Genomic DNA, 24,878 nt, shown 5'->3' on the forward strand with positions numbered 1-24,878 from the left:
TTGTATCAGTTCTAAGAAAGAAAGTAAAGGTTTTAAAAAAAAGGTTTAACCAAAAAAAAAAAAAAGTTCCATCAAACAGTCACCTTACAGTATATAACTAAGCAGGGGTTTGGATCAGCTGAGGTCCTTTCCCACTCTAAATCTATGATTGGATGATTTTCATTTGCAAAAAAGAGATCATTATGTTAATATTACCTCCCCCTGAGCTATTGAGAGAAAGATTTTTTTTACTGGGGGGTGAGGGGTGGTGAGCGTAGGGTGCTGGGAGTCCCTATCTTACCCAGCCTGGAAGTGCAGTGACCACTCACAGTCTGACCCCACTACCCATCACCACAGAAGCTTTTAGCTATTCTGTTTCCAACCTGGACCAGTTTGCCCCTCTTTAGGCAGCCTGCACTCTCCATCCCTCTCGCTGTCACTTGCCTGGACCCGCCATATTGGTGTCATACTTTGGGTCACTGGACTTAGAACTCTTGAGCTTAAGCAATCCACCAGCTTCAGCTTCCCTTTCCCACCATGCCAGTCCCCAAAAGGTGTTGGATAAGTTTAGCCTTCCAGAACCACTACTGACGTCAAATTGGCTCCGTTCTAGTATACCCTCTCCTCCCCTGTTCTGTCCCCTGGGGTTTGGTGGTTTGGCCAGAGTACAGTCCTGAGTCACTTATGGCTGGAAGCAGACCCCAAACCTCCCATGTGGACTCCTCTGAAACCAAAAAAGGCAACTCTGAACATCTCCCTGTACTGGTCGCCATAGGCTAATTCATCCTTCCTTCACTAGTCTCCAAGTGCTGTAGAAACACGATTTTTAGCAGCAAAGCCATGCAGGGCCACCAGGACTCGTGCATTTGGCCAGCTCAGGAGGAGCCCAAAGCTGGTCAGCACAGCCCATCTCTCCTGGGAGTAGCTCACCTTGGTCCTGCGCCATGCTGCTGACTCTTTCTTAGCCTTCTGGAATCTTGCCTTCAGGAGATCTCCCTCTTTTTGGCGCTCTTCTATTATCTCCTGGATTTTTCTCTTCAGCTCTAAATTGCGCTCATCTTTAATGGCAGCTTTGGCTGTATGGAAGTCCAGCTTCTTTTTTTCCTCAAATCTGGACAGAAGAAACAGACCAAAAAAAAAAAAAAAAAAAAAAAGCAAAGAGAAATGAAATGGAAAGGATTACTATTGAGAACAATATTTATCCATTTATTTATTGACAAGGTCCAGTGACTGTTGATTTAGGAACTCCCTGACATTCTGCTGATAGGCCTCTTTTCAGCAAATTAGAGAGCGTAGTGACTTTTCTGGGGTCACACACACACAGCCAGTGTGGGTTGGAAACAGAACCTGAACTCAGCTGTTTTTCACTTTAAGGCCTTTGCTATACCCCATGGCCCTTCTTATTATTTGGTAATACTAAAATGTAGAAGCCCATTACTATAGCACTTTTTTAAGGTCTATAAATTACTTTCTTTTTTTATAAGCCTGTTAGATAGTGCAATCATACAGATGGGGAAACTGAGGCTCAGAGGAGGAAAGGTTTTTTTCCTAGGAGAGCCAGTTCTTTACTGAGGTCTTCTGATGCCCTGGCCTCTTTCAACTACTTAAAAAACAAAACAAAAAAACTTTCAAAAAAGAGTTCTGGTCCCTGCCTTTAAAAACTTTGCATTCTAAGCAGGGGAAGGGGTTAAACATGGGAGCTAGAACATGAGAGAAGTGAGCAGTTATCTACTATTGATGGGATATAGCAATCTAAGCTAGAAAGAGGGACTAATATCTCCTACTCATTCCCAATAACTCCAGAATAGTAAAAGAATCAGAGGAAGGTCTGAGATGCATTGATTTATAGAGTGAATGAAATGGGCTGGGAAATTTGGGTTGGGTAAGGCCAGAAAGAATGTTCATACGGATGAATTCATGGATGGATTGAACAAAGCAAAACAACCTTCACTCAAATTCAAAGAACCCTTTATGCTTACTAAGCCTAGGCATCTAGGTGGCACGGTCGACCTGAAGACAAGAAGAGCTGAGTTCAGATCCTTCCACAGATACTTTCTGTGAGACCCTGTGGGAGAATCATAGACCCTTTCTGTGTCTCAATTTCCCCATCTGTAAAATGGGGATAATTACAGCATTTACCTACCAAAACTATTGTGAGGTTCAAATAAGATATATTTGTAAAAGTACTTAGAACTGTGTTTGGCACATAGTATATGTTTAGTAAATGCTAATTCCCTTTTCCCCAAGCCCTTTCACATACTTTCTGAGTGGGAATTAATACAGGTAATAATAATAATAATAATAACAATCACCCTTATTTATAGCACTTTTAAGCTTTACAAAGCACTTTGCTTACATTAGCCTCACAACAACTTTGGAAGGGAGGTAGTATTTTTTTTTCTCATTTTATAATTGAGGAAACTGAGGGGGCGACTAACCCAGGAACATACAGCTTATAAGAGAAGTTGGGTAAAAAAAAAAAACCTTGGTCTTTTGAGTCTAAGACACCACTCTTAGGGAAAGCTTCCTGGAGGAAGAGAGCCTCAATTTTGGTCACCTTGGATCTTGTCCAAAAAAAGGGAATACTGGGGTCTTGTGATGGGCTGAAGATCTTGTCACTGAGGGACACTGTCCTGGTGTGGCACAAACATTCATTCACATTTTTCATCCAGATGTGATTTGTGTCCATATCTTTTTGCACTGAATGGACTGGGGTCCTTCCTCTCATTCTTTTAGTATCTTGTGTTTCCTAGCACAACTCACATAGGCAGTTCATCTATTTATCTTCCCCTCTTTTGCCAAGACTGGCCCACATCCTGTCTTATTCTTATGTATCCCTGATAATTGTTTCTTGCACTCCTTAACATTATTGATGCCTATTGTTCTTTTTTATAACATCGTAGACATTTCCTAATAAAATATCCCACTTTCCCATCCATCACAATTCTACTTGTAAAAAAAAAAAAGTCATAGGACCTTTTTTTTTTTTTTTCCTTGAAGAGTAATGAAAACTTGACTACCTGATTAAAGGTTAAGAATTGTTTGGCTGCAAACAAGACAAAAAAAGTCACAGAGCCACAGATTTAGAGTTGTAAGAGATCTTGAAGATCACTTAACCCAATCTCATTTTATAGTTGAGGAAACTAAGATTAAATGACTTGCCTTGGGTTACAGCTAGTAAGTATTTGAGGTAGGACTTGAACTTGGGTCTTTATGACTCCAAGTCCAAGGCTCTGTCTACCGCACCCCTTAGCTGCTTCCATCCATATACGTTGCCACTCATACTATTCCCACTTTCTTCCAAAAAAAGGAGATACGCTTCACCATCTGTCCTCTAAAGGCAATATCAGTCATCGCTTTTAATCAGAGTTCAACAGTCTTTCAGTTTTGTTTTAATGTACATTTCTATAGTTATCTTTCTTCATGGCTAACAATAGCTTTGAACCATGGACTATGCTAAGCACTTTACAGATATGAACTTCTTATAACCACCTTTGGGTTGTCTGCAATCATAACACTTCCGAGATGAGTGTTCCATGATACACAGTCACAGAGCATTCCTGATAGAAGGACCTTTGTGGTGGTGAAGGACCAATAGAAAGGAGTAGCTAATTGGGAAAGGAACCATGGGCCCATCTTTTTATTTTAATAATAAATGATATTATTTATTGGGATGTGCCAGTGGAGTCAGGGAATGAGACCATTATCTCCATTTATGGGTGAGGAAACTGTTCAGAGAGTCACTTGGTGGAAGAGCCAAGATTTGAAGTTGCATCTAACCTTGTACATTCTCTCTGGCATTTTTTCTATGGCACGATGGTGCCTCTTCACAATCTCCAACGAACAGCAACAAGCAGAATGAATGGAAAGGAAAATGGTGGTTCTGATCATCTGGCTATGGAGACTATACAGCTCTGCTCTTTATAGAGTGAAGACCTTGAAGGCACTGACATGTGTGTGTGTGTGTGTGTGTGTGTGTGTGTGTGTGTGTGTATATATGTGTATATGAAGAGCATGGAGGCGTGGAATCAGAGTTCAATATTTGGCGCTAACACTTACATGATTTTAGGCAGGATATTTAACTTATAATATATAATTTTTAAATTTTCATTAATTTATTTAATTAATTTTATAATATATCAACATAACCCATTATATTGAATAGTAACATAATATTAATATATTACATAATATATAATACATATATTATGATGTATTATATAAATAATAGATCTTACAATGAATTAATTAATCATACTAATTAATTATAACATATAATTAATTATAATGTATAATACATATATTATGATGTATTATATAAATAATAGATCTTACAATGAATTAATTAATCATACTAATTAATTATAACATATAATTAATTATAATGTATAATACATATATTATGATGTATTATATAAATAATAGATCTTACAATGAATTAATTAATCATACTAATTAATTATAACATATAATTAATTATAATGTATAATACATATATTATGATGTATTATATATAAGTAATAGATGAATTAATTAATAACATTAATTAACATGCTATAATTTCCATTAAATAATCAATGATTATGTTATAAATTAATATTTTAATTTATCATAATTTTGTTTTATAATATATTAATTTTATTAATTATAATATTAATCATAATATATTGGTTATTAATTAATTAATGCTAATACTTGCCCAATTAACTACTTTACAGAATAGTTGTGAGGGAAGAATTTTGTAAAGTCATATAAATTTGAATTATTATCAGTCATTTCTCTTTCTCTGATGCAAAAATGTAACTTTCTTTTGGTTTGGTTGATCAAAATTCTTTCCCCCAAGTCAATATAATATCAGGAAAGTTTGAGTTCACTTAATTGTTGCACATATATTGAATTATAATTTGTATTTTGTAGTTAGAGGAGACACTGGACTTGGAAAAGTCAGAAGACTTGGGTTTGTATCTATTCCACTAGGTGACCTTAAAGGTAAGTCCATTTGACCCACGGGGGCTCTGGTTTCTTCCTCTGTAAAATGGAGGTTAATCATGGCTGTCTTTCTTCTCCCACTGGATTGTGATAAGTATCTACTGATATTATACAGTCTTTTGTAAGCATAGTTGTTGCTTAGTCCTTTCAGCCATCACTGACTCTTCATGACCCCATTTGAGGTTTTCTTGGCAAAGATACTGGAATGATTTGTCATTTCCTTCTCCAGCCCATCTTACAGATGAGAAAACGGAGGCACTCCAGATGAAGTGATTGGTCCAAAGTCACCCAGCCAGTAAGCCTATGAGGCTGGACTGGAGTTCAGGCGCTCTATCCACTGCACCACCTAGTTGCCCATTTGCAACCATCGAGTCGGTGCTGCCTACTTTATACTCAACAGAACTCAACATTCTTAATTCCTGGCCATGTTATTCTGCTTGAATACTTCAGCCTGGAAGAAAGTGAAGCCTGAATGGTGAGCGGTGGATATCTTCCTTTGGAGCAGGAGGAGGTGGGGAGTGGAAAGTGGAGGGACAAGTCAATCAAATGAGAGCAAATTCATAAAAGTGCTTAGCATGGTGCCAGGCACACCATAGGAAGGCACTATATAAATGCTTATTCCCTTCCCTTCCCAGACTCTCCTAGCCAGACTCGCTGACTGGCACAACATATCAATGTGGTTGCCATATGTTAGTGATTCCATTCCAGGCCAATTCTAGAATAGACTAAGACACAATGTCTCATTTTAATTTTTGCCACGTTTTCCAACGAGGCAGTGTGGTCTTGTGAAGATAGCATTGGGTTTGACATCAGGCTTTTCAGCCCCTGAACCCTAATCACTCCGGCTGCTTTAATATTTTTAATATTTTCTTCCATAGAAAGTTAAGAATCATGCTTACCAACAGACAGTGTTCTGGAAAATGGCTTTAAATTCTGAGAAAACGGTTTTTAAAAAGATTGAAGTGGAAAATAACTTTCCTTCTTTGTATCTCTCTTAGGCTGTGTCATTCTACTTTGTAGTTATTATATATTTATAACAATTATTTGTAAATGGTATTTTTTCAGAGTGTTTTAAGATTTTAGCATGTATTTATGATTATATTTCATGTTTATTTTTACATGCAACTTTATACTTTAAGAGTTTTCTTTGTTAAAAGAGGGATGTATGTTAGTTTCAGCATGGCCTCATGTTTCTCCATCTGTTTTATTTTGCCATCTATTTTTGTTGTCACAGTTGTAGTCACTGTTCTTTTAGTCCTTCTTTGTTTGCTCTGCATCACTTCAAAGGAGTCCTCCTATATTTCCTCAATTTTTTTATTGTTCCTTATTCCTTTTTTTAATTGTTCCTTAGGGTGCAATAATTTTTTTTTATTGTTCCTTAGGGTGCAATAATTTTAATTTATCACAGTTTGTTAAGCTTTTCCCTTAATGGTTAGGCACAAAATTTGTTTCTAGGTTTTTGTTAAACAAATAGTGATGCTATGAATATCTTAATACAGATAAGTTTTTTCTTGTTATTTGTTATCTTCTTGGGTCACTGGTGGGATTGATAGATCAAAGGTATGCATGTTCTTAGAACTGTGGCACAATTACAAATTATTTGCTAAAACAATTGCAACTCCATAAGCAATGAGTTAGTGTCTTTTTTCCCATATCTTTGTCAACCCTAACTTTATTGACATTCACCATTTTTGCCTATTTGATGGATATGATGTCATATTTTAGTTATATTTCTCTTATTATAAGTAACCTTAAACTTTTTAAAAAGATACTGGTAGTTGGTAGTTCTTTTGAGAACTGTTTTTCTTATTTAAAAAATAAATTTTATTGATATCTTTTTTTTTTTAAGTTTTACTAAATTTCCCCTGGATCACTCCTCTTCTTTCTCCCAGAGAGCCATTCTATTCAACAACAACATTTTTTTTGAAAGAAAGGAGGAAGAGAAAAAACAATAAAAATAATCATTACATTTAAAAATCTAAAATCAAGTACAATATTCTACATCCATGGATTTACCATCTCTGCAAAGGAGTGGGGGAACATACCTCCTAAAATGGCAAGAAGTATTTTTTCATTAACAAAATTATAAATCCTTAGTATATTTGAGTATTATTTCTATGATTTAATCTTTGACTAAGTAATTACTTAGTAATTTTAGTAATTTTTTAGCTTCCATTTGTCTATATATTTTGCATGCATTTTATTATTAATTACAAGTTTTATTGCATTATTGCTTGTAAAGATTGGGTTTGAGATTCTGCCTTTTTGCATTTGTTTATGAGTTCTCCATGAAGATATTCCCATAATTTTTCCATCCAACATTTTGTTCAATTCTGTAATTTCTTTGTTTATCTTTCTGTTGTATTTGCTATACTCTGATCAAAGAACATTAAGGTCACCTAAAATTTAGTGTTTTATTATCTAGGTCTTTTGTTCATTTTGATTAGCTGTTTCTTCCTTTAAGAACTTGAATGCCATGCCATTCCGTATAAATATGCTTAATATTTGTTATTTCTTTATCTATGACAACTTTAATAATAACATAGCTTTTCCATCTTTTTCTTAAGCTATGTTTATCACTGCCTTATTTAAACTTATGACTATAACTTCTTTTTGGTAGTGGTGGTGGTGGGGTTCAGCTGACATATTTAGTAGGATATATGCTACATTTGTGGGTAGGGACTATTTTTTGTTTTTCTTGTTACATTGAATTTTATTAAAGACATGAAATTACATTTTTGTAAAATACCTCAGGGTATATCTAGCATGGAGCCCTTTTACCATATCTACCAATAAATAATCATTCTGTTTCTGCTTCAACACCTGCAGTGTTGAAGAACTCACTCCTTTTTCAAGCAGCCCTTTGCATTTCTAGGTAGTTTTATTCAATTCAATAGGCATTAATTAAACACTTTTACTGTATATTACACTCCAATGATATAAAAACCAAAAATGAAACAGTCCCTCCTTTTAAGGAGTTTACTTACATTCCATGGAGGGGCTATAAGATATACAAAGAGAGGAAAATAGGAGGTGATTTGAGGATGGAGAGAGAGGACAATAACTTGTTAGAATTAGGAAGCCTTTGTGGGAGGGGGGGTAATACATGAGCTGAGACTTGCAGAATGTTCTGAGGAGTGTCTGGTATGGGGGGGATAGCCTGTGTAAATGCATGGAGGCAAGAGACAGAATATTGATTTCTAAGTATAGCTAGTCATTCATTCCATTTGCCTAGAACAAAGAATGAGGGAAAGGGAGGAAGAATAAATAAAGCTGGAAGAGTAAATTGTAGCCAGATTGTGAAGAACCTTCAATGTTACGCTGAAAAGTTTCTTCTTTATCCCAAAGACATTGGAATTATACTCCTCTATGAGTGTGGGAACAGATCAAGTAACTTAATCATTCTCTGATAAAAATGTCTTTCCTCATGGAGCATGATGCAACAGAAAAAGAATTCACTGGGAATTAGGAGACCTGCCCTTTTAATTCCACAAAGGAGGTTACATGCAAAAGGTTTGAATGGATGATATTTCCTTCTTTCCCCCTATTAGCTTTTGAGGAAGAAGCTTCCAGTCTTGCCTTCTCACCCAGCTTCCATACATTCATGAATGCATGGTATTGTCTCCATCCCAAGTGGCTATGTAGAGGGGAGAATACACTCTCAATTGTGTGTGTGTATAGATGATATTGTGGTACTTCAGGCCTTGCTATAACTTCTTAGTAACAATCCCTTTATAAAAGCTAATAGAGGGTTAGCTAGTATAAGATTTAAATTAATATCCAATAACTCCAAGCATTATATTTTATAAGATTTATTAGTAATCACTTGAAGTAGAAGAAAAAAGAAATAGAAGTAAAACCTGAGTAAAACTCACCTGTCTCTCACCTCAGCCCACCTCCACAAACCACGATCAAGGGAAAAGAGAGAGAGGGTGTGGAGCTACACAAAACTTATATCCTCCCTATGTTAGCACGTAATGTGAGAAGGAACATGGGAAGCAGGGATTTAGAGTCCTGAGGAGAAAATCCTAATTACACAATCCCCCCTGTGATTCCATTGGGAAATGAGCATGTAGAAATCTCCCAGATTTACATGCCTAGTTTCCCCAGTGAATCAGTACATATAACCAATTTATATCTCTGAAGATCTCTAACTAGAGGTACATACAATATTGCACTTTCTAAGGGGAAATTATACTAGGTAGCACAGTGGATAGGGTATCAAACCTGGAACTGGATGGACCTTGATTCAAATCTGGCTTCAGGCACTTCCTAGTTAGTGTGATCCTGGGCAAGTCACTTCACCCTGTTACCCTGCCCTTGCCCCTCTTCTGTCTTAGAATTGATACTAAGATATAGGGTAAGAATTAAAAAACAAACAAATAGATGGTTAATTGGTTAACTGATCATTGGGGAGCAAATTGGATGAGGCCTGATGAATTAGACACCACAACTTTTAGGGTAACCCCCAGAACTTGGAGGAGAGAATTAGGGACCACATTCTAGGGATTTGATATGCTAGGCTAAATGGCAGTTAGTCCAGAGCCTCTACTACATTATTTTGAAAATGTATTACCTTCATGTGGAATATTTCGGGTGCATGAAATTATGAGGTGATTAAGACACTCAGGTGGAACTTCTTATTGGTACTGATAAGTGACAATTTGATTATTTTGAAATTTTGTTATCTTTGAGTATGTGGAATATTTCAGATGCATGAAATTACAAGGTGATTAGCACACTCTGGTGGACCTTCTTATTGGTATTGATAAATGATCATTCGATTCAGAGCTAGGAGGGGCCTCAGAGATCATCTGATCCAATCCCTTTCATCTATAGGCATCTCTAGAATCTATCCTTGATAAAATTTTCAGGATCTTTGCAGTAAGAATCTTATTAATCTTCCAAATTCCCAGAGGAAGAACAAGAAAGCAGAATTAGAAGCCAGAACTTTTAGAAAGAGTCCGAGGACATTCCTGATACAATACACTATTACTCAAAGTTTGAGTTCGTGGGCTACTAAAATATAAATATATACATATATATACAGAGAGTTCTTGCCTAGTTCTTGCCTCTCTTCTGTCTTAGAATTGATACTAAGGCAGAGAGTTCTTGCTTCTCCTGTCTTAGAATTGATAGAGGCAGAGAATCCTTGCCTAGTTCTTGCTTCTCCTGTCTTAGAATTGATAATAAGGCAGAGAGTTCTTGCTTCTCCTGTCTTAGAATTGATAGAGGCAGAGAATCCTTGCCTAGTTCTTGCTTCTTCTGTCTTAGAATTGATAATAAGGCAGAGAGTTCTTGCCTAGTTCTTGCTTCTTCTGTCTTAGAATTGATACTGAGGCAGAGAATCCTTGCCTAGTTCTTGCTTCTTCTGTCTTAGAATTGATAATAAGGCAGAAAGTTCTTGCCTAGTCCTTGCTTCTCCTGTCTTAGAATTGATACTAAGGCAGAAAGTAAGGGTTTTTTTAAAAAAAAAAAAAAGGAAAGAACACAAGACTAGAAAACTCTTTGGGGTTAGGGATAGGGTTCAGCTGACACACTTGGGCATCAAGCTTGAAGCTAAACTTGCCTCACCACCACCACATAATTTTTATATAGTGCTTACTAGGTGTCTGATACTTATTAAGCGCTTGACAAATATTATCTCATTTGATACACAGCATTTGCAAGAGGAAGAGATGGGGTCGGATTCTACCTCTGCTATTTACTATTTACTCTGTGTGAACTTGGGCAAGTGTTTTCCTATGGCTAAACTCAAGTTCCCTCATCTGTAAAATAAGACATTTGACCAGATCACTTTGAAGGCACTTCTGTACTCTGAAGTCCTGGTACCTTCTCTACAGCAATAAAACATGAGCCCCGAAGATGTAACAGAAAGGAAAGAAATTCTTTTCAATTTGCAAAGTTCTTTCCTTCTAAAAATACTCTAAGGGAGACATAATAACAAAACTCAGATTTCTGTAGTGTGTTTATGGGATGGGGCACTTTCTTCCCCACAACCCTGTAAAGTAGGGATGTGAATATGATTATATATAATCATTTTTTTATTTTTATTTTTTAACCCTTTACCCTCTGTCTTGGAGTCAATACTGTGTATTGGCTCCAAGGCAGAAGAGTGGTAAGGGTAGGCAATGGGGGTCAAGTGACTTGCCCAGGGTCACACAGCTGGGAAGTGTCTGGGGCCAGATTTGAACCTAGGACTTCCCGTCTCTAGGCCTGGATCTCAATCCACTGAGCTACCCAGCTGCCCCCCAAATATTACATATTTTAAAGGAGACTGGGGTCCTCAGTGGAGTCAGTGGGGCTTGCCCAAGGTCTCTCTCAGAGGGTTAGCTGGCAGGCCATCGGAGATGCCCATGGAGATGCCCAGGAGAGAGTCGGGCTCCAAGGATACTTGATACTGCATCCCTCATCCTAAATTCTGATTCTGACTGTTTCTACTCACACTCTCAAAATTGTATGAAACAAAGCAACAATGCTTGGAGGCATTGCAAGTCCAGTTCCTCCCTGATATTCTGTGGGGGTTACAGAGACTCATTTTCTCACCTCCTTTTTTAGGAACATATGAGGGTATAGGATTGCCTACATACAGAATAAAGTCTTAAACTCCTCTTCATCCTGGCATTCCAGACCCTCCACTATCTTACTCCAACTTACTGCTTCTGTTCAGGTCCTAGATGCTGTGGGTTAACTGGACTCCTTGTGATCCCCAGAGCGTCCTTCCTGGCTCCCTTGGCATTTTTACCTTTACTGTCTCCCAACTTCCAAGATCTCCATCTGCCAGATTCCAGTCCAATCCTCAAGATTCAGCTCGAGACCTTTTCTAAAGTCTCCCTCTGATGCCTCACCACAGTGAAGGGTGAACCCTGGGTTCTCAAAGGCTAGGGAGTGACTAGGAGCTTGGGATGAATCATTCTATCTGTCATCCAAGGAGAAGTCTTGATGAGTTTCTGGGAATTCAATTCTGGTGGATTTCCTGAGGCTCTTCACCAAGAAGAGAGAGAGAGAGACAGAAAGAGAGAGAGAGACAGAGAGACAGAGAGACAGAGAGAGAGAGACAGAGAGAGAGAGAGAGAGAGAGAGACAGAGAGAGACAGAGAGAGAGACAGAGAGACAGAGAGAGAGAGAGACAGAGAGACAGAGAGAGAGACAGAGAGAGAGAGAGACAGAGAGACAGAGAGAGAGACAGAGAGAGAGAGAGACAGAGACAGAGAGAGAGAGTGTGTGCCTTTTGTTTTTTATTTTGGTCTCAACAGTCATAAACATTTTATCTGCTATGGCATGAAAAGACTAGAATCTAGTTTGGTGGGAGGGACACCCATGGAGATAGAATTATGAATGCTTGAAGGGCTGAAATGAGTTCTACTGACCTCCCAGGGAAGTAGCATGGCAATAGCAAAAAAAGATACTAGAAAGGGAAGTATTATCATCCAATACTGAATATCCATTATTTGTATCTGTGGCTTATCGGACAGTCAGTACACATTGATTAAGTGCCTGTCATGTGCCAGGCACTGCGTAAGAAATGGGCATACGAACAAGAGGCAAAAGATAGTCCCTGCCCTCAAGGAGTTTATCATTTATTAGGGAAATCAAGTAACTGCTAGCTAGAGACAGAGACAGAGACAGAGACAGAGACAGACAGACAGACAAAGACAGAGACAGAGAGAGACAGAGAGAGATAAGGAGAGAGATAAATGATAAAGACAGATAGATGGATAGATAGACAGATAGATAAATAGATGGAAAGATGGAGGGATATATATGAAATAATTAAGAGAAGGTACTAGAGAATTAAGAAAGGTTGAGAAAGGCTTCCTTTAGAAGGTGGGATTTAGCTGCGACTTAAAGGAAGCCAAGGAGATCAGCAGAAGGATATAAGGAGGGGGCAGCTGGGTAGCTCAGTGGATTGAGAGCCAGGCCTAGACACAGGAGGTCCTGGCTTCAAATCTGGCCTCAGACCTTCCTAGCTGTGTGACCCTGGGCAAGTCACCTAACCCCCATTGCCTAGTCCTTGCTACTCTTCTGCCTTGGAACCAATACACAGTATAGATTATAATGTGGAAGGTAAGAACTTTAAAAATTAAATTAAATTAAAAAAGAAGGCTATAAGGAAGAAGAGTATTCCAGCCCTGGGGGACAGCCAGTGAAAATGCTCAGGGCTGAGAGATGGAGTGTGTTATTGGTGGAAGAGCAAGAAGGCCAACATCAGTGGATTGAAGAGTACGTGATAAAGATTCAAGACTAAGAAGACTGGAATGATAGGAGACCAGATTATGGTAGGAAGGGCGTTGAATGTCAGAAGATTTACTATTTAATCCTGGAGGCGACTGGAGTTCACTGAGTTGGGGCTGACAGGGTCAGACCTGTGCTTTAGGGATATCACTTTGGTGGCTGAATGAAGGATGAACTGGAGCAGGAAGAGGCTTGAGGTAGGTGGCTATTGGGATGGTCTAGTCTAGTGGGAAGATGATGAGGGCCTGTGCCAGGCGGGTGGCAGTGTCAGAAGAAAGGAAGGACCAGTTACATCTTCTGGACTGTCAGTTCCATGGAGACAGAAGCCATGTTTTTCCTTGTCTTATCTAAACTTTGCATCTTCCTTAATAACCAAACTGAGAGCTCAGTACGTAGCAGGGAACTGTGATTTTTGTGATGTGGGGAGCTCCCAGGGAGGAAAAGCCCTCTAGAGATGCTGCTCAGCACCTTCTCTGTAATTTATAGACTTAAAGATTTATCTAGGGCACTGAGAAGCTAAATAACTTGCCCAGCATCATACCACTAGGGTGTGGAGGAATGGAGGTGGGAAGAGAACACATATTTCTGAAGTATTTACTAAGTGTCAGGCACTGTGCTAAGCATTTTACAAATATTATCTCCTTTGATTCTCACAACAACCCTGTGAGGTAGGTGCTATTATTATTCTTATTTTATAGTTGAGGAAACTGAGGCAGATGGAGGTGAAGTGACACAGCTAATGCAGATCTGAGGCTAGATTTGAACTCAGCTCCAGAAAAGACACTGCATTGGCAGGTACTTAATACATTTTATTAAATGAATGGTTGAATGAGTGGCTTTGAGTCTCCTCACTATCCTGTGTCTGACAAGTCCATTTTTTTTACAATTGATACAATTGATTCTAAGACAGAAGAACCGTAAAGGCCAGGCAATTGGGAGTGAGTGATTTGCCCAGGTTCACACAGCTAGGAAATTATCTAAGGTCATATTTGAACCCAGGTCCTCCTAACTCTAGGGCTGGAGCTCCATCCACTGAGCCGCCTACCTGCCCCAAAGATCTTGACTTTTTTGTTTGCTATGTCACACTGGTGAATCGTCTTGAGCTTGTGATGGCTAAGATTCCCCCCTTCCCTCCCACCCATGGTCTCACGAGCACTGCTGTACACTTCTATTGGTTACTGACTTTAATGCTTCTGCTCTCCCGCAGGCTTCTCGGCACATAGCAATCTTTTCAGCTCTTTCCATAAGATCATTCTTCTTCGCTTGCTTTTCCCGGATGATCTGGTCCCGCTTGTCTTCTTCATCTCGTTTTTGGTGTTCCTTCAGCAACAGCAGCCTCTCCTGAAGCTCCACAAAGGACATTTCCCCAAACAGGCGATGACCGGCATCCTAGAGAGAGAACGATGGAATAATCAGATGGAGCTATCTTACTGCAAGATAGTAGAAGCTGACATCAGTTTTTAGTGGCATAAAACACAGAATCATCAAGAAGTAACTGTTTAGGGGGCAGCTGGTAGCTCAGTGGATTGAGAGCCAGACCTAGAGACGGGGGTCCTAGGATCGAATCTAGCCTCAGACACTTCCCAGCTGTGTGACCCTGGGCAAGTCACTTAACCCCCATTGCCTACCATTACCACTCTTCTGCCTTGGAGCCAATACTCCAAGACGGAAGGTAAGGGTTTAAAAAAAAGAAAAAAGAAATAACTTTATGAGACATTAGAATGCCTCTTTAAAGTAGCTGAAAAATCACAGCCAACTAGGCATTATGGTTACTGACCCTGAGAGATGTCTTATAGGACATGAAGGATTTCACAGAACTTTAGAACCCAAATTAATCCCCTCATTTTGTCCAGCTGTAAACTGATGGCCCCAAAGGTTAAGAAAGTTGCCCATGGTCACATCGTGACTTGGGAGTACGGTTGAGAACCATACTCGTAGTCTAGGATATTAGGATTTGGGTTCCAGTTCCAGCATTCTTACTAGCTTTGTGATCATGAGCAAGTTAGCTTTTTTAACTCTAGTTTTCTCACTTTAAAAATGGAGATAATAATTCTCCTTCTTCCTACCTCATAAAGTTATGCAGAAGGCACTCTATTAGTAAAGGTCAAAAGAGATGTGAGTTACTTTGAAAGATTAATGATTTCACCTTGGTGGATATTCAGTGCTCATCATTAGGTAGTTTCAAATGTTCTTTTGACTGAACGAATTCATTCTCCATTGGCCAACCAGGGATGGTGATGAGCTTTGCACATTTAGCTAGGCTGGTCCTCAGACAGAACCCAGAGTCTTTCTCTAGCTTTATACTTCAAGCCTTTCTAACTTGAAGCCAAGATCTGCCAGAGGTTACATTTCCCTGGTGAAGTGTTTGAGAACTCAGTCATCTCCATCATCTCCACACCATGACTGTATAGGGTCATAGATTTAGAACTGGAAGGGACCTTGGAGACTTTCTGGATGAGGACACTGAGGCTCAGAGAGTTTGACTTGCTTAAGATCATACAAGATTGTATATTGAATATCCGAGTCCTCTGATTTTAAATCAAGTATTCTTTCCATATATCATGCTGTGTCTTTGCAGGAGGAATTAGTGGAGGTATGTGTGTTATCATTGGTGCCAGGGATGGGACTAGCATCCAGGACTCTTGAATCTCAGTTAAGTCTTCTTCCTCCATATTATAGTTTCTAGTATATATGAAAAATACCCTGAGAGTAAAAATACAATCAATGAATTTTAGGAAAAAATCCTACTATATTCCCATGACCATCTCTGAATGATGAATCATGAAGAAAAGTCTAGAGAAGTGGTAACATAAGGCAAAGGACTGATTTTTGTTGTTGCTATTGTTTATTGGAGATCATCTTTAATGAGCAGGGAAAGTTCTTTAACTGTGGAATAGGAGAGAGGGGGAAATGGATTCTTTCAGGGTCAGTAATTTTAGAGATAAATAGAAGAGTCCCCTGCAGGAGTAGAATACAGCTTCTAGCCTAGCTGAAACTCTATTCCTCAACCCATCTTGCTCCGATCTCTGCTCCCAGGGAGGAAGGAATAAATAAGCTTCCCTTTCTTCTCATTCTGTCTTTTTCTTCTTCAAACCAACAACTTCTTCCATGGGACATCAGAAACATCTGAGCAAACTCTCTCTGAGGGGCAGATGGGAGTCTCAGGGAAATGAAGAGCAGCCAAGGGGGAGTGTGGGAACCAGCTGCATTGTCTGGGCTATTGGGTGCTGGGTGGTTTATAGGACCTCAACAGGAAGCTTAGAGATGCTGACCTCTCCACTGCTTTGCCCTTCATGGGGCAGTCATGGCAGCTTCACTATGCAGAAGGGTCCATACAGGTCCTCTGCTTGAGTTGAGGTATTTGGATTGTATCTTTTTCTTGGGTCTTCCATGTTTTACAGGGCTTAGGCTCAAGAACACCAACTGGTTGATAAAGATGATGTTAGGAGTGCTTACTCTTGCATTTGGCCAGTTCCTTTATACAGGGACTGGAACTCAACATGCCAATGGTTTGGATCTTTGAATTGCCTCTGTGACAAACAACAACTCCTTTAGTTTGGAGACCAACTCGTCAGAATTCATATATGACTTTGGAAGCGATGTGGATGGAGAATGGTTTGGAAAGGGGAGAGCCTGGGAGAGGGAGATCATTGAGGATGCTAAATTGTGATAGTCCAGATAAGAGGTGATGAGGATGTGAACTGGAATAAGTAGAGGGAAGAGGACAAATGCCAGAGATACTGTGGCAATAATAAAGCTGGCAAGACTGACTGGTATGGAGTAAGAGAGAATAAAAAACCAAGCATGACATAGGGTTTCAAACCTGGTTACCTGAGTAACTAGAAAGAACGGTGCCATTGGCAGAAAGAATGGAATTGGTGGGGGGGAGAAGACTTCTATGAGGAACATGTTGAATTTGAAATGCCCACAGTTGAAAATGTCTAATAGACAATGAGTGATGCAGGACTATTGCTTAGGAGAGAGATGATCATTGAATTCACAGAAGCTGATGAGGTCACCAAGAAAAGAGAATGCACCTAGAGAAGACTCAGGAGAGTCCCATGGGGCACACCCACAGTTTGTGACTATGACACCCATGGAGGTCCATCAAAGAGACTAAGAAAGCACAGCTCAGGGAGATAGGGGGAAAAATCCATGAGAGGATCAGTGCCATAACAATGAGAAAGGAGAGAAGAGGTATCTAGGAGGAGAGGGTCAGTCAGTACTATGAAATACTACAGAGAAGTAAAAAAATATTGGAGACTCAAAAGGTCATTGATTTTTGGCAATTCAGAGGTCATTGGGAGTCCTGGAAGAGTATCATTTTTATTGAGTGATGAAGTTAGAAGCTAGATTGCAAGGGAGTGAGAAAGAAGAGAAGCAAAGTGTATAGACATCTTTTTCAAGGAGTTTGAGAATGGGAGGAGGGATAAAGGAGGATAGCTTCAAGGGATATCAGGGTCTAGTAAGAGATTTTTAAATTAGGGAGAGATAGAATGTGGGGCCAGATGGGACTCATTGCTCCTTTCCCCCATCTCCCTTTGTTATGGGTAAGTAGATGACTGTAGTTGCCTACTAAGGATTGGGGAGGGCAATTAAGAACATGAAGATAAATAGTTCCTCTGTTTATAAAAGTCAGCTGGTGGTTTGAGAAATTAGTTTGGGAGCAGTGACTAGAAAAAGATGTGTTCTGTTTGTTCCTGGCAGTGAGAGATTAGATTAGTGAGAGAACTGTGGAAGAGGAGAGGCTACATTTGCCCATTCCATGGGGGCAATAGGACCAACTGGTTCTTGTGATTAGTGGAGCAGCCACTGTAATGTGCTCAGGGCAAACTTTAACTGAGAGTTTAGCAGTAAAGCCTTAGAGCTCTGCAAAGGATGCTACCTCCCCCACCCCCCTAATCTGTTCAAGGTAACAAGGGGAGGAGAAGCTTCTTCCAGAGTATCACTTGTTATTTTTGTTTCACCATCTCAAGCTTGATTATGTTCCCATCCCCAATCTCTCTTCATCTGAAACAAAAGCCAGCAGCCCACAATGTAGATATGTGTTGAATAGAATCTGAATTTACAGTCTTTCACACAAAATCACTGTCTTGTTATAAGATAACTCTCAGATCATAGACCAATCCCCCCAGGCACCATATCTAGCTTCAGTTCTACTCTGACCCCAATCTCTGAATGTTCTACACTCACACCAATCTGCATTGACTTGAAGGTGATGGGGAAAACCTGATTATAGAGATAACTCAAGGTACCCTAAAGAATACCTCCAATGAAGGAGGGATAGCAGTAGGGAGACTCAGAAATTACAGCAGATGAAATCCAAGAAAGGAACCAGCAATAAAAGTAATGGTGGATCACTTCAGATTCACAAAAGCAAGCTAGCAAGGTGAGTTAGAGATCCTAATTCGAGGAGGAAGAGTTGACATCCTAGTTATCACAATCTTATCTGTGGTGAGAGACACATAGCTAGAATATTAACATATTCAAAAGGAATAGGAGAATTAAAAGACAAGGAGGTTGGGAGACATAACAGAGTAGAACTGTGTTATGAAGAAAATATCCTCAATATGAGAAAATCTGAGAAGTTAAGTGGAGAAGAATGGTAGAGATTATTTAGATGAAGGTTGGAAGGTATAGGAAAAGAAGTGATAGGATATGGATGATGGGAAAGAGATCATGAGCTTAGCCAAGAGATAGTATTTGTTAATGATGGGGACCTTCAGTTATCTGAACATCTACCGAAGCTGTGAAATTTGCCTTAATAATAATTAAATTCTTCAAAAAGAAGAGGAAGAAATTCTGTTATGGGACTGATTCTCACCAGCAAGAAAGAACTGGTTACTAGGGTAGAAATGGGCTCTAGCCCCCAGTAGTGAGAGTAGGCCCCAATAAAATTAGAGCCACCAGACACATAGTCAGACACATAGCTTCCCCCCCCCAACACCCCACCATGAGAACTTAATTCAAGCCCTTCACAGCTACTGTATGTCCTGACAGAAGATCTTTGAGAAGAACATACAGTATTCTATACAAAATTGGGTCATATGTTGACATGTTGAATTGATGTGTTACTTGTGATTTATTATCCTATAGAAAACTCTGTTCAGAGCTACTGTGGTAATCTAAATCCATTGTCTCCATCTTGTAAATTATTACTAACCATTGTCCCTGCAAAAGGTTTACCTAATCCCTTAGCCTACATCATTTTCCCTATGAAGTATGTATCCCAAATCATTAAACTTTGTCACCGTCCAGCAAGAGGATGTCTGCGTGTGTGATCTGTTAGTCTAGTGGTTTGACCCTCCTGTAATCCCAGAATAATTTTTCTCATCCCAGTTTGCTGACCATGGTATAAGTTTGATTTAGAATCTCGAAGACCAGGTGAGAAAATCTCTTCTCTTTCTGTTTGGCAGAAAGGATTTTAGGGGTCAAGAAGAGAATTACCAGCCAGGAGTAAAACTATGGGATCTATAAAAATAGCTCCTCTATACCCAACACTGCCTTTAGACCAGGTCCCTTTAAGAGAACAGAGAGCTGAAAATCAGAAAGGAGATTTAAAACCACCCATAGATAAGGCAGTTTTTTTCTCTCTCAGAAATGGCAAATTCAAAATGGCCAAACTCTTTCCTTAAAACCCTCCCCCACCTTCCAGAAGCAGCTGGCAACCCACTTTTTTTTTTCAGCCAGAAAAACCAGTCCTACCCACAGTTTTCAGAAGAAAAGTGTGTTTGTTTTAGGAAATCTATTAGAGCATGAAAAGTAATTTAGAACTGAGATTTTTCAAGTGTCAGCCTAACTTCTTACAAAAAGTTAACCACTTTTCTGACTAACTCTTGAAATGTAAAAAAGCCTGTTCAATTAATCTTTCTCACTACTGCCCCCATATATAACTCAGAGCAAGAATTAGATAACTACATTGATAACTCCAATTTTCTTATCCTCCAAGCATTCTTTTATTTTCTCTTCCTTCCCTAATAATGAGCCTCCTTTTTCCCCACAGATTTCTTTAGTAGTGCAGCTATGATTTGTAACAATTAATCCTTATGCCAGGATAAAAAGAAGAATCTAATCCATAATTTTATGTTCTATGTTGTTAAAGAATGCATGAAATACCTGGGATTTGTATGTTCTATGTTGTCAAAGAGTGTCTCTACTCTCTATGTTGTCTGTGTGATCTATGTTCTATGTTTTGTCTGTACTGGGATATTTTAATTTTTGGGAAATCCCCTCTCTCTCCCTTTTCCATTTGTTCTGGAAAAATGGAGGAGGCAGAGGCTGTTTGGGAAATTTAAGAAACAACATTTTATGGATTTTTGAGTCTCCTAAAACTCAACAAAATTTAATTAATTAAGTGAAAAGAGATCTTAATCTATGCTCTTATTAAAGCAAGAGTCAAATAAACTAATCTGCCAAACATTTCTCACTGGCCATGAGAGAGGGAACGTAGAAATCTAAAATACAGAAAAAGGGACAAATTGATTCCCACCATTGAATTCTATCAACAGGTTAAATACTGAGATATATATTTTATGAAAATCGTGAAGGATTTTAGTATGCAATGGCAAAAAATGTAAAACATCAAAAAGAATTGGTTTAAATTAAAAAAATTGGTAATCTGTAACTGTGAAATACCATTGGAGATTAACATGCATTAAAATACAAGTTGTTAATGGATAATTGTGTGTAAAAATGAAGAATGTATGCAACTATACTATAAAGAAAATTTATATTTCACCTGAATTGGATATGACTGAAATAACTAAACAACAACAGAGGTGTCATTAGAACAGAGGAGGGCAAAATAAAATTTGTATAACTTTTCAAGAGTGAAGAAAATGGAATCTGTGAACTATATAGTCCAGAGAATTTCTCCAATTACTGACAAACTTCTAGAACACATAGAAGATAAACATTGTATAGGGAACATTAATAAAGATCAAGAAAAGGAAGTATTGAATCCAAAGGACCAATATGGCTTTATCAAGAGCAGATCATGGCAGACTAACTTGATTTCCTTATTTTCACAGGCTTAATAGACTAGTATGCTATGGAAATGCTGTAGATATGGTTCAAATAGATCTTAGCAAAGCATTTGACAAAGTTCTCATGTTATTCTTTTAGAAAGTATGGAGAAATGTGGGTTATATGATAGTTTAGCTAGAAAGATTTAGAGCTGGTTGAATGACTGGATCCAAGGAGTCACTAATAGTTCAATATCAGCTTGTAAGGGAGGACTCTAGTAGAGTGGCTCCTGGATGTGTACTTGGCTACATGCCATTTAATATTTGAATCAATGACTTGTACAAAGGCATAGGTGGCATGGCTACAAATTTGTAGATGATAGAAAGCTGGGAGGAATTACTGAGACACTGAATGACAGAGTAAGGACCCAAAAAGAACTTAGACTAGAAATGTTTGGTCAAATCTAATGAAGATAACATAAGAATAGGGATAAATGTAAAGTCTTATCTTTTGGTTCAAAAAATCAACTCCACAACTACAAGGTGGGGAAGGTGTTGTTACAAAGTAGTTTGTCTTGAAAGATCTGGTATTCCTTGTAGACTTATAAGGCCAATATGAATCAGCAGAATGATAGTACAAATATAATCTTAGGCTGAAATAAGAGAAACAATCAGGAAAGTAGGAGTCCCACTGTTTTCTGTCCTGGTTAGAGCATGTCAAGTGAAGAAATTAAAGTAGAATAGACTAAAAGTTGTTTTCAAGTAGTTGAAGCAATTACTTATGGAAGAAGGATAAGACTTTTTTTTCCCCTTGACCCTGTAAGATGCAACTAGGAGGAGAAATATTTGGAAGTTGGAGAGAGACAAATTTTGACTTGATATAAGAAAAAAAAAACTTCCTAACAATTAGAGCTAACCCAAAAAGGGTTGCATTGGAAAGTACTGGATTGCCTCTGACAATGGAGGTTTTCAAGAAAAAGTTTCAATGACTTTGGAGACTCTTGTCTAGATATGATTGGACTAGAGGGCATCTGAGGTCCCCTAAAACTAAGAGTCTATGGAAAGAATAATATCTACGTCTAGAGAAAGAATGGTTAGAGAAGAAATACAGAAGAAAACATAAGATTTATCACTTGTTATATGATTTGTTTTTTTTTATTTTTAGTTTAAAATTTTTTTTAACTTTTTAAAACTATTTTTCTATGTTTACATGATACATCTTCTCTCCCTCCCCTTTTCCTTCCCTTCTCCTGAAGCCAACAAGCAATTCCACTGGGTTATACACATTTTATAACTTGATACCTATTTCCATCTTATTCATTTTTGCAATAGAGTAATCTTTTAAAACAAAAACCCCAAATCAGGTTTTGGTTTCAAAAGACTGCTCTATTGCAAAAATGAATAATATGGAAATAGGTTTTGAGTGATAATACATGTATAACCCAGTGGAATTGCTTGTCAGCTCCGGGAGGATGGAGGAAAGAGGGAAGGGAGAGAAGATGTATCATGTAAACATAGAAAAATAGTTTTAAAAGTTAAAAATAAAAATAAATATTTTAAAAATACATTAATAAAAAAGGAAAAGAAAATACTAAGGGCCTATGATTCTCACCAACCCCAAACATATAACCCCTGAAATCTTTGCTTCAAACTTACTCCCAGAATATATCACACTTTCTATTCTTACTTCAGTGGTAAATGAAACACTTTCTCACTGAAAATGCTGCGTCCTTCCTGCCAAATGGCCATCCCTTAGGACCTTTTCTGGTTCTTAAAGATCTCTTCTCTTTTACCCCCATGTTATAGAACTGTAGGCATACACTTCCCTTGGCAGCCCCCCAAAGAGCTCCGTTTTCTTTGTCTCCTTGAGCTCTCATGATTACCCATCGCCCCATGCCAACTCATTCAGCCAGCACAAATGCTGGTTCACTTCCTCTTTCCAACCTCTGAAACACCACCCAAGAGGATGTTTTCCGATCCCCCTTCAGGTGGTCCTGCCAATAGCAGGCAGCTGTGTGTGCCCCCAGCCCCAGGTGCGCAGCTGCTCCTCCCGCCCAGAAGAGCCCTCTCATTTAATTTTATATCTCTGACATCTAGTCTGAGACCATCAGATTTTGGAGGGAGGCAGAGGAAATGGGCTCCTGACCAGGCCAAATCAATTTCTGTTGAAAAGCAGCTCTCAGGTGCCCCCTTTCCGCAATCCTTATGTATGACACTTAGAAAAGAAGCCAGAATGATCTAAGTCTTTCCTAGGGAACTGATACAATGCAGGAAGGTCTGAGATCAGGACAACATCCATCATTGAGACTCCATGAAACTAAGGCAAGGTTTAAATAATCAGCATCTTCTTTAAAGGACTGAACTGGCTCCAATAATTGGATGGTGATACACTCTAGATAAACCAAACTGGATAAAGAAACACAGAGTAGGGTTGAAGCAAAGGAAGGGAACTGGGTCTAAGGTGGCTCAAGAAGTTTTATATATAGCAAGATAGCCCATGACCTCATAAGGACTCAAAGGAACCAAAGGCAAGCCACCAAATGATTTGGCCGATATAGCTTCTTTCTTGAAAAAATTCTTTTTTCAGTTATATCACCCAAATCATTTGGTGGCTTGCCTTTGGTTCCTTTGAGTCCTTATGAGGTCATGGGCTATCTTGTTTTATATCTGTACACAGCAAGCATTTAGTGTGATGTTGAAGAGAATTAAATTTTGCACCAGAAACTGTAGGGCTTCATTTTCTATGTTTTGGGTGGTTTCCTTTGGTTTCTCTTAGTAATTTGCTTGTTTTTTTAAAGTAAAATTTCCTTTTGAAAGAAGAAAAAAACCAACAAACCAAAACCCCCAAATATTTTCTCTTGATGAATTGTGTGGGGGGAGTGAATTTAGTTCCTCTTGGCTCACATGCCTAGTGGTCTGGCTTGGTGGCAACTGTGACCATCTCAGCTCCAGAGCCAAGGTGGAACTGCCAAGGTCAGTCAAGCAACAACAACTCTTGTGTGTGGTTCTTTTTTCAGAGAGGTTAGAGGTCATGTAGAGCCTCAGAGAAAAAGGCTAGTCTTTCATCTTGTTGGTCATGGAACCCAGAAGTCAGGAGCAATATTTTGTGTCACCACGTTAAGTCTGAATTGGAATCCAAACTACTTTTGCATTAAAAAAACCCCTTCAATATACTATACATTTCATCCCAATTGGACAATTAGCATTCCCTGAAATGTTTTTCTCCTCTCTTGCTGCCACAGATTCTCCTTTCACCCTACAATGCTCTATTCACACACACACACACACACACAGAGCATATATAGTATATAAACAGCATATATATATAGCATTTATATAGTATATTCATGTTCCCATCCTTTTTGAATTATGAATTCCTTGGGGACAGGGTCTCTTTAAAAAGTCTTTTTATCCTGTCTTGCACAGTAGAAATAGTTAATAAATGTTTATTGAATTAAATGGAATTAGTAGCCATCATTTATTTCTTTATGCATTCATTCACACATCCATCCATTCATTCATTCGTTTGTTCATTCATTCATTCATTCATTCATTTATTTAAAACCCTTAACTTCTGTGTATTGGCTCCTAGGTTGAAGAGTGGTAAGGGTGGGCAATGGGGGTCAAGTGACTTGCCCAGGGTCACACAGCTGGGAAGTGGCTGAGGCCAGGTTTGAACCTAGGACCTCCTGTCTCTAGGCCTGACTCTCA

At 38.7% G+C, this 24,878-nt stretch overlaps 1 protein-coding gene across 1 annotated transcript in view; it reads right to left on the reverse strand.

The window, feature by feature from the left end:
- CFAP99 (cilia and flagella associated protein 99) overlaps nucleotides 1–24,878 on the reverse strand; it is a 166,342-nt gene that overhangs the window by 547 nt on the left and 140,917 nt on the right. Inside the window, exons 10-11 of the mRNA XM_044681773.1 lie at nucleotides 14,387–14,592; nucleotides 910–1,090 (exon numbers count right to left, since the gene is read on the reverse strand). Coding sequence (XP_044537708.1) covers nucleotides 910–1,090; nucleotides 14,387–14,592 — 387 coding nt within the window. The remainder of the gene's footprint in view (nucleotides 1–909; nucleotides 1,091–14,386; nucleotides 14,593–24,878) is intronic.

Source organism: Gracilinanus agilis, chromosome 6 (genome assembly GCF_016433145.1).
Source record: "Gracilinanus agilis isolate LMUSP501 chromosome 6, AgileGrace, whole genome shotgun sequence".
NCBI lineage: Eukaryota > Metazoa > Chordata > Mammalia > Didelphimorphia > Didelphidae > Gracilinanus > Gracilinanus agilis.